The sequence below is a fragment of the Cebus imitator genome, unplaced genomic scaffold (assembly GCF_001604975.1).
Source record: "Cebus imitator isolate Cc_AM_T3 unplaced genomic scaffold, Cebus_imitator-1.0 Scaffold52, whole genome shotgun sequence".
NCBI lineage: Eukaryota > Metazoa > Chordata > Mammalia > Primates > Cebidae > Cebus > Cebus imitator.
Window position 1 is genome coordinate 8,089,464 of NW_016107367.1, and position 16,101 is coordinate 8,105,564.

At 50.8% G+C, this 16,101-nt stretch overlaps 1 protein-coding gene across 4 annotated transcripts in view; it reads left to right on the forward strand.

The window, feature by feature from the left end:
• Positions 1–9,651: 9,651 nt before the first annotated feature.
• The window catches only part of CLMN (calmin), a 131,580-nt gene continuing 125,130 nt past the window's right edge, over positions 9,652–16,101 (forward strand). For all 4 annotated transcript variants that reach the window (XR_005200190.1, XR_005200191.1, XM_017528188.2 and 1 more), the window contains exon 1: positions 9,652–9,839. Coding sequence is in view for 2 of the 4 variants with exons in the window: in XM_017528188.2 (XP_017383677.1) it covers positions 9,758–9,839 (82 nt within the window). In the remaining 2 variants the exon portion in view is untranslated. The remainder of the gene's footprint in view (positions 9,840–16,101) is intronic.

A 16,101-nucleotide genomic window follows, 5' to 3' on the forward strand; every position in this document is an offset into this window, starting at 1 on the left:
AAAAAAAAAAAAAAAAAAAAACCACACATTAATACCCTGACATAGCTTCTACTAAAAAGACGGTACTTATTTTTAGGAAGTTTTCCAGCCGTCTGCCCCAGCAGAACTGGACTCCATATACCTGCAGACACCTCGGCCCCTGCAGACGCACTTGTGTCTGTTTTGTTAGCACTTCTCACAGGCTGCCATCATGTGTCTTTTCCTCTGTTTATTTTCTGCCTCCTTCACTGCTGGACTTCCTAAGGTGCAGCTCTGTGGGGGCAGGAATCTTGTCTGTCTGGTTCATCACTGGATGCCAGGGCTTGGAATGCTGCCTGGCACTTGGCAGGCCCTCCATTAAAGTTGGTTAGGGAAATGAATGAACAAATAAAGGAATTTAAAAAATGAACAAATGAAGCCATACCCATCTCCTGTGTTAATCTTAGTCACCCCTCTGTCCCCAGCTATCAGCACAGTAACTGCCACGTGTGTTCAGCTGGGATTATAGAACAAATCTTATCAAATCTTTGTTTATGCATTTATAAAGCACAATCTAACTACGCACTAAATCAGATCAGCATGAGTGAAGCTTTCCAGATGGGCACTGAACCAGGATTCTCTTTCTTCATGCCTTGCTTCCTCAAAACTGGTCCATATCTTCCTCCCCAACAGCCCAAATTGCAAACCACCAGAATCATGAGCTAATGAATGAGGCTGCTTTGAGCCACTGTGCTTTGTCCCACAGCCGTGGCTGACTGCTGTGGCAGAGGAAGGGTTCCCCAAGGAGGGGAGATCTGAGCTAGATCTGAAAAACCAGAAGAAGACTAAGAGAATGCAGTAAACTCCAGGTGGAGGAATTTGGAAGGAGTGTGTAGGAAAGTCGTTTGGATGGAGACAGGACAGTACTTTTATTTTCTTTTAATACTATATTGAACATCCAGCCAGAAAATGTAGAATTGGTGAACTGTCTCCTAGAGAATAACACACTTGCGTAACCAGATCCACATAAGAAACAAAGCGTGGCGGGCACCGCAGCGGCCCTCCTTACCTCCTTCCCATTCCCCACCTCCCTCCTTCCCATTCCTCACTTCCCTCCTTCCCATTCCCCACCTCCCTCCTTCCCATTCCCCACCTCCCACCTTCCCATTCCCCACCTCCCTCCTTCCCATTCCCCACCTCCCTCCAAGGCTAACCACCATCCTGACGTCTCTCACCACAGATTGTCTGTTTTTGAGCATTTTTTCAACAGGACTCTGCAGCATGCACTATTTTGTAACTGGCTGCTTTCACCTCATGTTAGGATTATGAGACTCATGCGTGTCATTCTCTCCTTCTCCTTGACGAATTGTATTCCATGATTTACCCATCCTCCTCCTGATGGATCTTTGGGCTGCGCTGGCTATGGAGAGTAACACTGCCATGAATACTCCTGAACACATCTTTGAAGGAATATATGTATACGCTCCTTTTTTTTTCTTTTTTTGAGATGGAGTCTTGCTCTGTTGCCCAGGCTAGAGTGCAGTGGTGCGATCTTGGCTCACTGCAACCTCCACCTCCCAGGTTCAAGTGATCCTCCTGCCTCAGCCTCCGGAGTAGCTGGGATTTCAGGCCTATACCACCATGCCTGGCTAACTTTTGCATTTTTAATAGAGACGAGGTTTCACCATGTTAGCCAGGCTGGTCTTGAACTCTTGACCTCAAATGATCCACCCACCTCAGCCTTCCAAAGTGCTGGGATTAACAGGAGTGAGCCACCATGCCTGGCCAATACTTGTACACTTCTGGTGAGTGCAGACCTCAGTGAAGTTCTTGGGTCATAGGGTTTGCACATAAAGCAGCTCTTTTGAGGAACTGAAAGAAACAGGAGGCTTGAAAGAGGAGGGGGAACTAATAAGAGGAGGGGCCAAGCTTTCTCCAGCCCTGTGAACATGGCAAGGAGGCTGATTCTCATGAGACGTGCAGGGGGAGGCCAGGGAGTGACATGCTCCAATGACATTTGAAGATTACCCTGGGAGTGAGGTTGGAGACCACCATGGCAGGCAAGGAAACAGGCAGGTGGCAGTGGAGGGAACCTAAGGGGGAGATGATGGTGGCCTGGGCCAGGACGTGGGGGAGATGGAGAGGAGAGAATCGTGCTCTAGTTAGCTAGTACCGTGTAACAGAACTGAGCAGCTTAAAGCTAAGCAACGGATTTTCTCCAAGGATTTTGGGGGTTGACTGAGTTCTGCTGGGAAATTCTTGTGTGGGCTCTCTCATGCTGTTGCAGTCAGGTGATAGGTGGGGCGGTAGCCAGGCCAAAAGCTCAGCTGGGCTGAAGATGAACTCTTGTCTGAGGTGGCTCTTCACTCACCTGCTTGGCTCCTGGGCTGAGATGGCTGGAACAGCTGGGGGCTGGTGGGACCTATGTCACCCCGTACGTGGCTGGTTGGGCTTCCTCATAGCATGGCACTCTCAGATTGATTAAATGGAAGAAGTGGGCCAAGACTGTACTACTGCATTCCGGCCTGGGCGAAAGAGAGAAACTCTGTCTCAAAAAAAATGTAAAAAAAGGAAGAAGCCTGTGACCAGAGCGAGTGTTCTAAGAGGCTAGGACAAATGCTACAAGGCTTCTTATGACCCAGCCTCGGGGGCCCCTAAATATTGCATCCACTACATTCTCTTAGTCAAGCAAATCCTTAAGTCCAGCTGAGGTGGGAGGCAGGAGTGGACTCTGAAGGTGGGGCTCAGACGCCAGGTCACGCTGAGGACTAGCTGAAACAGGTCAGGACAGAAGGACCTCCCTATAAGACACCCCACAGTGTGCCCGGTGAGTTTACCATTGCTATGGCAACACCTGAAGGTTACCACCCCCTTCCATGGCAATGGCCCAACAACCCAGAGGTTATCACCCTTTTCCTAGAAATGTCTGCATAAACTGCCCCTTAATGTGCAATATAATTAAAAGCGAACTGCCTCTGAGCTACTGTTCTGGGTACGCTGCCAAGCCTCTGCTGCTGCTGTAACACTCCTGCTTCAATAAAAGTTGCCGTTTAACACCGCCAACTCATCCTTGAATTCTTTCCTAGACGAAGCCAAGGACCCTCCAGAGCTAAGCCCCAATTCTGGGGCTCACCTGTCTTGCATCACAGCCCAGTTTCATGGGAGGAGAAATGAGATTCTCCTGCTTCATGCCCCTGCGGGAAGGGAAGGGTTGGTGGAGGTCCTCTCTGGACACTGGATACCAAGGATGGATTTGGACATCTTATCACATAAACTTGACAAGACTTTGCTGGCTTGGATAAAGGCTTTTTTTTTTTTTTTTTTTTTTTTGCTTTGTTTTGGAATCTGCTGGTTGAAATCAATTTGAACAGCAGGAAACATACATACTTTTCCAGCACAGCCACATTGTTTCGGATGCTCAGGGGTCAGAGGCGGAAATGCCCCCAGCATTTCACACACACGGAAGAAACCTTTCTGCAGAGGGCAATGGAGGCACTTTTTGTTGCCAGCCTAATAGGGAAAACTCACCCCTTGTGAGCTTGTTTACCTAAGACCAACAATTGGCTGAAAGTGTTCCTTAGTGAATCTCTTAACTTCAACCATTCTACTCAAAGACTGCTGCTGCAGAGCAGAAAGATCAGACTTGGTTTCTGTACAACATGTGAACTCCAGTTCCTTCTTGGCTAACCTAATGACTTGTGTGACCTTGGGGACATTACTGAACTCTTTTGTCCTTAGTTTCCTCATCAATAAAATCAGGATGATAACAGTATCTCATTGGAAGAGTTATTGAAAGGATTAAATGAGATAATACATACAAAGCACTTGACCTAATCTTTGGGAAATAGTGAGTTCTTGGTCAATGTCAGCTGCATGGTAAGTTAATAGATGCACAAGAAATTTGTTGAAATTGAGTTGTCCATGCAAGGAATGTCAGTTCGAAGGGCTAGCTCAAGGATTTTATTTGCTCCACACCTAAGTTTTTATTTTTATTATTTATTCATTTATTCATTTGAGACAGAGTCTTGCTCTGTCACCCAGGGTGGAGTGCAGTGGTGCGATTTTGGTTCACTGCAAACTCTGCTTCCTGGGCTCAAGCAATTATCCTGCCTCAGCCTCCTGAGTAGCTGGGATTACAGGTGCCCACCACCATGCCTGGCTAATTTTAGTATTTTTAGTAGAGACGGGATTTCGTCATGTTAGCCAGGCTGGTCTTGAACTCCTGACTTCATGTGATCTGCCCTCCTCGGCCTCCCAAAGTGCTGGGATTATAGGTGTGAGCTTCCTGGGACCGTCAGCAACAAAGTTGGCTTTTGGTTCCAAATGTTAAACACACACACACACACACACACACACACACACACACACACATACACACACACACACACACATATAAAATCTGCAATGCTGTTGCAAATGCCTCATGTACGGTGCTTTCTTTCCCTCCATGGTACCCTCTATCTCTTCACATCTTTACACTGCCAATACCTCACACTTCGCAGGTGGGAAAGTTTATCATTTGCTTCACTGGGAGATGTTCATGCTTTAAATAGTGTTCTAATGTCTACAAAAAAAAAAAAAAAATTAACAGAGCTGGCTCTAGGGAAGCAGCCTTTGACTGTTCAAACCTGGGAGAAATGAAGGATTTTATTTGTGGAAATTGGGGCATCCGGTGCCATCTACTTAGGGAAGCAGGATTTTTTTAACCACCCACCAACACCTACACGCACCAAAAAATTTAATAAAATCTCAGAGAATATATTAATCTTTTGCTTATAGGTAATCTCCCAAGGTCAGGGGAAGTTTTTCTTCTGAATGTTGTTCACTCTGTGCCATGGGAACGATCTGAATCTTACTGAAGAGCCTCACTGAAGCATCTCTTCTCTAGATGCTCATCTCTGATCTCACACAATCCTTCCAGATAGGGACGCTGGGCCCCATTTTACAGATGAGAGCACAGAGGCCAAAAGAAATCAGGAGCTTGCTCATGGTCACATAGCTCGTGAGTAGCCACTCCTGTCTGCTGCCTACAGCACCACACCTACCATCCTTTTGCCTGAGCCTGGATTCTTTCTGTGTCTCAGCATCTTTCTCTGCTACCATCCTTTGCATCATCCCCCACAGGATTCCTGGAGGAAGGTGGCAATGGGTGAGAAAAGTTGAGTAGGAAAAACCTCAGCAGACAGGCTGACGCCCAGCATCCCCTAGGCAAAGATGAGACAGGTGAGACCCTGACTCTCTTGAGGAGCTTGGTACTCAATGAGGATTAGGAGTTATTGCTTGGTGAAGTTTAAATATAATTTGTTTATTCATGCATGCAACTAACATTTATTGAGCTCCTACTATGTGCTCAGCACAGTACTGGGCTCTGGTGATGCACAGTTGAATGAGACTGCTCTGCTTGCAAGGCATTCTTGAGGAGTTTGCAGTGTACTGGGTGTAACCGACATACAGCAGTCCTAGAAGCAAAAGCGTATGGACAGGGTGTTGCAAAATTCCTTAGCCAGCCACCAGGTACTGCTGACTCCACTGTCTGAACAGCTGGAGAATCCATCTCTGTGACCACCACTCTGGTGAAGGCCGCCTGACACCTGTATCACTGAGGCCAGCCGGGCTGCCTGACAGCCTGCCTCATTCCTCTCCACACCACAACTAAAGGGACAGTCTGATCCCTTTAAGTCCTCTGAAGGCTCCTGGATGCCTTTTCGACAAGGTCTAAACTGCAGAGCCAGGCAATACTGTAGAGAGCTGGAACCCCTCCTCACAGGTAGATTCTGGGTCTTGTTCACGGTTGAGTGCTAGCACAGGGCCAGACCCTGGGTGACCAATTCCAGGGGGTCTTTATGATACAGTGCAGACCGGCGACATCATAATTCAAGCCCCCTGCCCACAAGATGTTTTTGGCCCATTTGAAAGATATGCATTGGTCAATCTAGCTAGGATCCAAAATAATCACTTCATTGGACTTAATTTGAAATTTCTAAAGGTTTTTATATGCTGGTGAGCACTCTGATTTAATGGAATTAAGACTTTTCAAAAAATACGACATTAAACATATGACTAATACCAATTGCTAAGCGTTGGTCTGGCCCGTAGTGTAAGCCGTTATGCAGTCATATTTGGAAGAGATGAGGGTAGGCGGTAAGAGCTATAGGACAGAGTCTGGTTTTTGTCTTGCTCTGTGATCTTGGGCAGGTTACTGGGTAGCTTTAAGCCCCATCTAAAACTCATCCCTGCCTCCTTGGCCTCATGAAGTCACTGCAAAGACCAGATGAACACTGGCTAAGGAAGGGCTGCCCAAACCCTAAAGGGCTGTACTCATGTGAGGGCTTGAGGCCGGGACCAGAGAAGGCAGCATCCTACTTCCCAAAGCCCCCAGCACACTCCCTTCCTGGAAATGGCTGGGAGGATACGCTGGGGTTATCTTCATTGTCCCATTCTTCCCCAGAGTGGGTCTGGGATGAGGAGATGAAAACCTCCGCCTGGGTTTCCTGCCAGAGTTCGTCAGTTCGCGTAAGGAGAGGCAGGAAGACCGCTGGGCCATCCATCATGAGATGGCGCAGGGAGTCTGGGCCTGTCTGGACCATGTTTTAGAAGCCCGTACTCGGGAAGAGATGTTAGATTTAGTGATCTCTAAGGTTCATTTCGGGGATTCTCTACAATTCTCTGACTCCAAGTCCTTTCCTTCAGCAGAAATCAGTTTTAAACAATGACAAGGACTCTAGCAGAATTGGGCAACTTCTATAAACTCAGTTTCTGGAAACTCCCAGGAAGCCAAGCCTTCGCGCAGAATACTTCTCCTTCCCCCCAAAAAGTGCAAAATAAAAAGAGTACTGTTGATTCACGCAAGATGCCGAATACCTAATTCTTTCTGAAAGTCACACACCCTTCTCCCCCAGCCAGCTCCAGACCCAGGAGGCTGGGCACACCCAGAGGAAGGGACGTTTCACAGACTGGTATTTGCCTGGTTCCCAAAAGCATGTGCTTTGTCTGCTGCGCATATGCAAACTTCTTAAACATCACCTTTCCAGAAGTGTACTGGGGCCTGGGACAGGAAGGTCAACTGTTTTTTCATTTTGGTCCTCTGCTTTCTGGGCTTAGGCCTATAGTGAGAATCATTTATTCATCCATCCATTTAATGTTGAGACCTCTCTCTCTCTCTGCCAGACACAGAACAGCCCTTGTTTTCAAGTACTTCAAAATTTATTGAGGAAAACCGTCAAGTAAACATGATTATAGTGCCATGCGTTGGGGAAGCAGAATTGCAGCATTCATTGAATATTATGTGATTGTACCTAATATTATAGGAATCGTATAAGACAGGCACCCAGCTGGGCCTATGGGTGCTGGAGAAGGCTCTCGGAGGTGCACATGATTAAGCAGGAGTAAGTTAGGTAGAGGCGAAGTGCAGGGAGCAGGGGAAGGGCATTTCAAAGGGGAAAATTGAGCAAAGGTCTGGAAGTGACTGGATATGGCCAGGACTTGCAGCAGCTCAGCACTGCTGGGACAAAAGTGTAGAGCCGGGATTGAGGGGCACGGATCAATCACAGATGACCTTGTGTGCTCCACTGAGGAGCCAGAGACACCGAAGGGGACGAGGGTGATATTGACACATGAGTTCAATGAATATTCAAGTACCTTTTAGAGGCCAGCCTCATGCTCAGTACTGGCTTCTCTTCCTTTTTGAAAAACACCTAAAATTCTTTCCACCTTACTGCAAAGCAAAGAAGTAATTTCGGCTGAGAGTCATCCAACATCTGGTATTCAGTTGGTGTTCAATTGATGGTGCTCATAGTCCCTCCCTGCTAGGGAACTGTTGCTGTCTGGGTAATGTTCACCAAATGATGTGGCTGTCCATTCCCCAGGCCAGTCATCTTTGCACCATGAAAAATGGCCCATCCCTGCAGCTGACATCCACACGGCCCATGGCTTAAAGCCAGATTCCCAGCAACCTTTCTCAGGATGGAGAGGGCTGATTCTCTCAGCTCTCTGCTTTGTAAAGAAAATGGTTTTCAGCACAACTTCACCCCACAGCAACTATGGAAAATAAATTGCAGTGTAAAAACAGGGAGATGGCTAGCAGATGGGGCAAAATTAGCTTGGCTGCTACTACTGCCCTGGCTCCACGGGACAGGACGAAGAAAGGGATCCTGCTCCTTGGAGTGTGAAATGACCACAAGATTAAGAATCAAGCCAGCAGGAGGAAGTTCCTGCCTCAAGCCCTGGAACCCTGGAGCCCCTGAGGGGGCCTCAACTTCTGTCTCCACTGATCCCCCTCCCCCCACCCCCGCCCAAACTGCTGTCCCAGTGGGGGTTCCTCCCCTCCTTCAGGGCTCAGCTTCAAGGTCAGTCTTTAGAGACCTCTGCTGCCCTCCACCCCCATTCCCAGTTCCTTAACCCAAACTTTCTCCTTTCCGGAGTGCACTTCAGTGATCTCCTTTCCTTGTTTAATGGCCACTGCAGCCCCGCCCCCATGGATGACTTGAGGGTAGATTCACCCTCCTTCAGAGCCTGCCTCAAGGACACAGGCCTGTCCTTCACGGGGACCTCCATAGCTACTGGGTAATTAGTGAGTAGCCGGGTTTCCAGAATTCATTGCTGTGAACAGAGCAGTGATGCACACAGGCCCTGTGTTTAAACGCCCAGTGAGCCCTGTCCATTTCCCCCCTCTCTTTTACTGCATATTTAAAGCCATTTTTAGTTGTTACAGAAGGGGACCAAGCACTGAGCTGGGAGCAGGGGCTGGGACTTCCTGCTCCTAGGTCATTCTTCAGCCTTGGGCAAATTCGGTAACTGTAGGGTCTCACTTTTACGCAGTGTAAACCGCATGGTCGGCCCCAAACAAGATAAGATCCAGGAATTCTCTAAACAGTGGAGGTGGGGGGGAGGGGACCGGAAGGTCAAGCCTGGCATTTTCAGTCATTTCAAGTGACCCCAGAGAGGGTCACTTGGAGACTTAGTGGCCGGACACCCCACTGCGTACTCCAGCTCTTAGGAGTGGCCTGCTTCTCGCTCCTTCCTAAAAATTGGGGTCACATCTCTGGACCGGAAAGGCTCCTAGTATTTAAACCAACGAAGGAGGCCCTTCTCCCGCTGCCCCCCACTTTGGAGCTCCCACAACTTCATCTCCACCCTAGTTTGCCCCCGACCCAGGCCCTCGACTCTCCCCACGCAGGGCTCCCAGGATTCGGGGATGGACAGGACTCGGGTCCTGGTCCCTGTTAGTGGGGGCTGCCTCTCCTGAATGTGCAGGGGACAAGGGACCCGAGGAGGGGGCGTCTTATCCGGACGGGAGGGAGGCGCTGCGCGCAGCCTCCTGGAGCAGGTACTGGGACCCGCGGGCTCACCCCCAGTTGCGTCACCCGGCAATTGATTGAGACATCACAATCTGGGGGCCGGGACCCGCGTCTCATCACTGCAGGTTTGCAACCAAACAATCCAACCAACAAACACCCCGGAAAGAAAAAAAAAGAAACCAGCCTGACCCAGCCTCCCGCCCCGGCCCCGCCCCGCCCCGCCCCGCCCCTCGCCCCCCGCCTCCCGGGGTCCCCGCCCCCGCACGGGGGAGTGAGCGCGAGCCCGGCGCCCCGCACCCGCCGCCCCGCGCCCGCTCGCTGCCCGCCAGCGGCGGGGGCGGCCCCGACAGCGCCGCCCGCCCCTCCCGCGCCCAGCCCGCTCCCGCCGCCGCTCCAGCTCCGCGGCGCCCTCGCCGGGTGCGTGCCGCTCGTGCGCCCGCCCGCCAGGCTCTCCGCGCCCGCAGCCCGCGCCGCCCTGGCCCGGGCCCTCCCGCCCGCGCTTCATGGCTGCGCACGAGTGGGACTGGTTCCAACGCGAGGAGCTCATCGGGCAGATCAGCGACATCCGAGTGCAGAACCTGCAAGGTAACGCAGCCCCGGCTCGCCCCGGGATCGCCAGGCAGGACGCTCGGGGAGCCCGGGTCGCCGCTCCAACACTTGGCAACTCCCTCGCGCCGCCCCCGCTCGCGGGCAGCTCACGGTTCCTGTCATTTGCCTTGAGGTGGGGGGCTGGAGTTGGACACCCGCCCCCATGCCTCAGGGCGTCGGGCCCGGCCAGATTTACAATTGCCCAGGGGGTGGGGCGCCACACGTGTGTGTGTTGGGGGGACAGGGCTCGCATTTTCATTAGGGGGACGTCACCACTCCCTCCAGCCACCGCTGCGAGTTTGGAGAAGTTTGTGTTTGGGCTCTTGGGGGCGGTGGCCCAGGTCAGGGAGGGGAGGAGACAGTGCGACTCCGTGTGTGTGTGTGTGTGTGTGTGTGTGTGTGTGTGAGTGTGTGTGTGTGAGAGAGAGAGAGTGTAAGAGTTCGCGCACTTCTAAGTACCTTCGAAGCAAGGGGAATTGAATGGTGGGCGGCGCTGAATTCAGGGGGTGAGCTGGGGAGAGGAGGTCAGGGGTGCGGATCGGATCGGTGAGGTCAGGCAAGCACCCATCTCCAGTGTCCACTTTGCTGAGGGAGCTGCCCCTCCCCTGCAAGATCAGGACTCCAACTAGGGAGAGCGCGAGAGTCCAGCCCGCCACCACGCGGACCCTGCCTGGGCACAGGACATGGGGACCAGGGCGTCTACCTGGGAGGCAGCTGAGAAGAGGTGAAACAGAAGCTCCCGTGGTGTAGAGCGGCTGGGGGTGGCGGTGCCACACATGAAGTGTGTTTCTCTTTCAAAAGAATTTATTCAATGTGGAAACTTAGAAAGCACAAAAATATTTGAAGGAAAAAAGTCACCCATAATTTTTCCCACAACCTACCCACCCAAAAGAGAGCTCTTCCTCGTGGAAGTGTATTTCCAGCTGCTGCTGCTGCTGCTGCTTCTTCCTCCTCCTCCTCCTCTTCTTCTTCTTCTTCTTTCTTCTTCTTCTTCTTTCTTCTTCTTCTTCTTCTTTTTTAAATACGTGGGCTTTGCAGAACTGGATGGAACACCACTTCCGGCCCTTCTTCACCCACCTTGACCTGTACAGGTGAAGTTTCTGTAGCTGCTTCGCCTGCAGGCATGGGTTTCTAGAGAGTTCAAGGTTAGGAGGGGCTGGGAGCCAGCTGGGAGGCCTGGGCAGAGAGGTGATGGGGCTGTTGGTGCCCTCCCCCAGCAAGGGCAGTGGCTACTGTTAGAGGGCAGGGAGCCCCAGCCGCTGGGGGATGGCGGAGCAGTTAGGTTTAAACATTACACCTGATGGAATGTTTCCTGGGAGCCCAGGTGGATCTGGCCCGCCCCTAGCTTGGGCAAGGACAGTGCTGGCAGAGGTGACCTCAAAAAGGAGTTGGTAGCCTCCTGGGGTGGACACTGGAAACTGTTTGCTCTGTGCTCTTCTGATCTCTCTGGCCGTGATTAAAGGAGGAGGCTTGGGCTGGGGATGTTGAAAGTGTCTCTTTTGATGATAAGCCAAGCCTGGATCCTGTTGCCTTAGAAAAACTGACTTCCTATTTGGGGGTGGGCATTAGTGTCTTCTGCTGAGATACCATTTTGTTTTAACTGTCAGGGTGTGTGTGTGTGTATATCTGTTCTTAGGCAATCTTTGGGTATTTAATAAGCACATACTAACCAATGCTTGGTGCAACAAGTTCCTGCATTCCTCCAGGATTAGCTCCTGGTTTAGAGAAGACTGACGTTGTGAAGAGATGCCCGGCAATATGGGCATTAGGTTACAACCAGAACAGTGGGAGAAGGCTTCACAGAATAGGGACAATTTGAGATGGGTCCTGGAGGTTGGGTAGGAGTTCACTGAGTAGGCTCCTCCCCCTCAGCTCCCAGTGAACTGTCCTCACTTTTAGGGAATTGTCAGTTACAATGTAAGCATCAACAGGCTTCACCATTTAAAAAACAAACTTTTAAATGTATATGTATATGTATAAATGTGCACATATTTTTAAATTCGACAAAACTTTATATATGGGTACATCTGTGTAACAATCACCCAGATCAAGATGTAGATTTCCAGTACCCTAGATGGTCAAGTACCCTAGCTCCTCCTTCCCAGCCAGTAACACAGCCCCTGACAACCAAGGGTACTAACTTGATCTTCATTACTGAAAATTACTTTTGCCACTAGAACCTGATACTCAATTGAATCCTACAGGATGTACCCCAGCCTTTTTTTTTTCAGCATTGTGCTGGTGTGATTCCTCTGTACTGTCACCTGTATCTGGAGTTCCCTTTTTTGCTGAGTACTATTCCATGGTGTAGATGCGCCACCGTTTGATGATCCTTTCACCTGTTGAGGGACCTTTGGGTTGTGTGCAGTTTGGGTCTATTATGAATGAATGAAGCTGTCCATGTCTTTTGGGGGACATTAGCACTGTAGAGTTACTGTGTCAGGTTTTGTGCTTTGCTTAGCATTGCTGAGAAGAGTCTGGGAGTGGAGTTGGGGGCCAGCATCTGTCTTCTCTTGATTTTTCCTTCAGTTTCCTGACTGAATGCTTAATAGGCATTTTCTCTCCTTGGTTCTGTGGTACTCAGGAAGTCTCAGCCAAAGGGCAAAGTCCAGAAGGTGCTCTGCACTGAGCTTAGAGCATCTGCCATAACTGGCTATCGGGTGTCGGCTGGCTGCTCTGTGCCTGCATGATCAGCTTTGGGGGCCTCCAGCGGGGTCTTGTTCTTCTGAACTCAGTGCAGGTGGCAGTTGAGGGAGGCAGGTGGAGTCCAGGCAGAGGGGCTGCTGCTAAAACTTAAGTGCCTGCTTATAGCACAGGTAGCCACAGTCGTGGCGATGGAAGGAGGGCCGCAGCGGGATTTTACGGATCTGTAATCATAGGGCTTGAGAAGGATTCCCGGCCTCCATCTGCAGGCAGCAGCTGCTGTCAGGGTCAGGCATTCCTGATTCTTTTCAGAAAGCTTCAACTCTCTTGGGGCCCTGGGTTGGGGTAATCCTGGGGTCAGTAATGAGGTAGCCCTGAGGTTATGGCCTCTGGGATACTGCATTTCAGGGAAGAATGGTTTAATAATAGAGCTTTATTTTTCTATCTTTTCATATATCTATGTGTTTAAGTTGACTTAGAGGTAGCTTGGCCTCTGCTCACTTGCTCGTCCTAGGCCTTGATCTCTCGCCCTGAACTGTGGGATTCTGAAATCCATGCAGTATGATTTCTTCTGCCCCACAAAAAACATTGGAATGAAGATTTCTAGACCTGTCTGTGGAGGTCAGGGTGAGCTGGGCAGAATGATGGCCCCTGCCAAGAGGCCTGCCTCTCACCTTCGTTTGTCTGATTCTGGAGCAGATACGGTTCTCATGCATATGTTAACATGCATTGCTAATAAAGGCCTTCGTCAAGGAGGAGCCCTTGGAAAGAGCACGGACACATCCCTCTGGGCAGACGGCCTGTGCCACCCTCACAGGGTCCCTTGCAAGAAAACGGGGGTGGTCCAAGCTGTTGACCTTTTTGGAGAGGAGAAGATGGAATTGCAGGTGTTGGCAGCCTCTGCCAGGTGGTCCCCGATTCCTTGGAGCCATATTGGAAGGCAGGGACATATTTTCTCAAATTGACGCTAGAGGTGGTGAGTTAATAGGTCTATGCCTTAGCTCCCTGCCTGGCTGTTGGCTACGAGGGCTCCGGTGTCCTTCCAAAGACAACCTGTTCTGGCTGCTCCCTCTCTTTTTGCCTGAGCCTCAGGGTCCAGCTCAGTGCTCCACCAGTTCTGGGGGTCACTGCACTATTGGACAAAAAGGGATGTTGGGCCAGAATTTAAAGAAGGTTTCGTTCATGTGTGAAGCCTCCAGCACCCAAATAACCCACAGCCCTTCTCTGCGCTGTTTAGCACGTAGCATCTTTCAGACACTGGGGATGAAAGCTGGTTCTAGTCTCTGCCTTTCAGGAACGTGAAACTGTCATGGGCACCCAGCCAGACTGGAGCTTGAATTTTCTGATTCTAGCGGTGCAGCGGTCAGTTCTGCCTTGGGCCGTCCCCTGTCGTTCTGGTGCTTTGGGGCTTTGATGCTGTCATTCTTGACCTGGACTTTGAAGGCCAGAAACTTGACTGCGTAGGTTCTGCGTTGCACAGAGCAGAAGGGAGAGAAGTTACTGGAAGTGCTTCAAGGCAGGCTCAGAGGCACGACAGGGCCTGCGCTTTCAGAAGGATCAGCCCTGGCCCACTTTCTCTTGTTCTGCTGCCTCAGGCCCAGGCACCTGCGTTCCTCCTGCGAGACTCCGCGGTGACTGACTTCTTTACAGCTTTCCACCCACCACCCAGCCACTGGAGCACTTTATTAAAGCCACCAGCAGGTTTTGTGACCTGCAGCAGAGCTTCCCAACCCGTGAGCTGAGGGCCGCAGAGTGGGGGCCGCGGCAGCTCTTTGGTCCACCCCAGGACAAATGGTACTATGGTCCTATGTCACCATGAGAAAAAGGCTAGGTTGCACTGGCTTACAGGATGAAGTCCAAGCCCTGGGGCCTGTTGTTCAAGGTCACCTGTGGCCTGGCTCAGGATGCCACACCAACCTTCTCTCCCATAACTCCACCGCCTCCTGCACCCACAGCCCGCCCCTCCAGTTCCTTATCTCCCCCTGTTTACCTGTCTAACTCTAGCCCTTCGGTTCACACAGCAGGGGAGCACACAGCAGTGGGACGGGGATGCCGCTGTGGTCACTGTGAGCCAGCAGCCAGAGAAGGGATAGAGCCAAGGAGGGACCTTTCCCATTCCCACCTCCCCCAGCTCTTAGAGGGCACAGCAAGTGCGCTGAAGATTTCTACATAAAAATCCAAAGGAAACCAAATGCAGAGGTTTCCTGTCAAGGAACTGCCTGCCAGGGCACTACCCCTGGGGCTGTGGCTGCGTTCTAAGGGATGAATCATCATGTAGAAAGTTTCTTTCTGGCTGTGGCTGGGGTCAGGCCCCGGGCTTTGAGTTCACTCCTGGTTACAGGCAAAAGGCCGTGGTCTAGTGCCAGCTCTGTCCCTATCTCATGGTGTGGATTTTTCTCCAGGGGCTCTTCCAGGTGGGGCGTAGTGCAGCCGGGGAAGCCGCAGCCAAGACCCAAAGGCTCAAGGCCTGAGCCGGCGTCCTGGCTTTGTTGTGAACTTGCCGTGAGATTCTGAAAAATCTCTCTCCCTTGCTGTTCCTTAGTTTCCTCATTTGCAAAATGAGAGGGTTGGGATTATCTGAGGCTCAAATCTACCTCTGGGAAGGTGGTCAAGGAGTGGCGGGCCTGGCAGTTGCCCATCTAGCGCTATCTACATTCCAGCCCCTGGCATGCATGCATGGACGGCTGGTGTGTGACTCTGGGCTCTACTAAGCACAGCCGGCTGCATCCTAGATTCTTTTCACTGCTGACCGCTGGAGACTCACTTCCACCAAGTGTCCTGGGTGGAAAATGTTGCATTTCATAAGCTTCGCTATATGGGTGTACATTGTAAATGATGTGCATTCTTGACTTGTCCTTGGCTGACAAGTTGAAGGTACCTGGGGAGGTTTAGTGGCCGGCCCGCAATAGGGGCAAACAAGGGGCTCTGGGCTCCACCCATGCCCATTTGTACCAAGGAACAAGTGTGTTCAGGGGTCAGGTGAAACCAAAGCCCATCTCGCAAACGGCTTGTCAGCAGTGGGAGGGAAGCCCTCTGTCCAGTTGGCAGCAGATCTAGGGAGAGATTTCACCACGGAATCACATGTCAGCAGCTAGGCCTGTGCATCAGAGCGGCCCTGAGTGGCCTGCTGACCCCACAGCCTCATGGGAGGGGCGGGGTGTCTCACCAGAGCTACGGCTCTGGGGAAGCAACCTTTTGCCCAAGAGGCCCAGATTCCATGAACTGCCCTCCCTGACCTGTGGAACACTCTGGCATTTAATTTTTCACTGGAATAGCTGAGGCTTTGGACAAAGTCCGTCTGCCCACAAGCTGTAGATCACATCTGCCCTGTGTCTGAGGGGAAGAGAGAAAAATAAAGCAATTGTCTTTTGGGTGATTGAACCATTAAAAGTGAACTTCCCGTTCCCATAGAAACCTTTCTATAATTTTTTTTTTCCTTTCCCCATGTCTTTTTTTTTTTAAACAGTGGTAGATTGCGTTAATCACAGAAGGAATTAGAGGCAGCATTGGAAATCACAAGTGCAGCATCAAAAAATCTTGGACTTTTTCTTCCTTACCAGTTTGTCTTTTTTTCCTACTTTTTTCTTTCTTTCTTTCTTTCTTTTTTTTTTTTTTT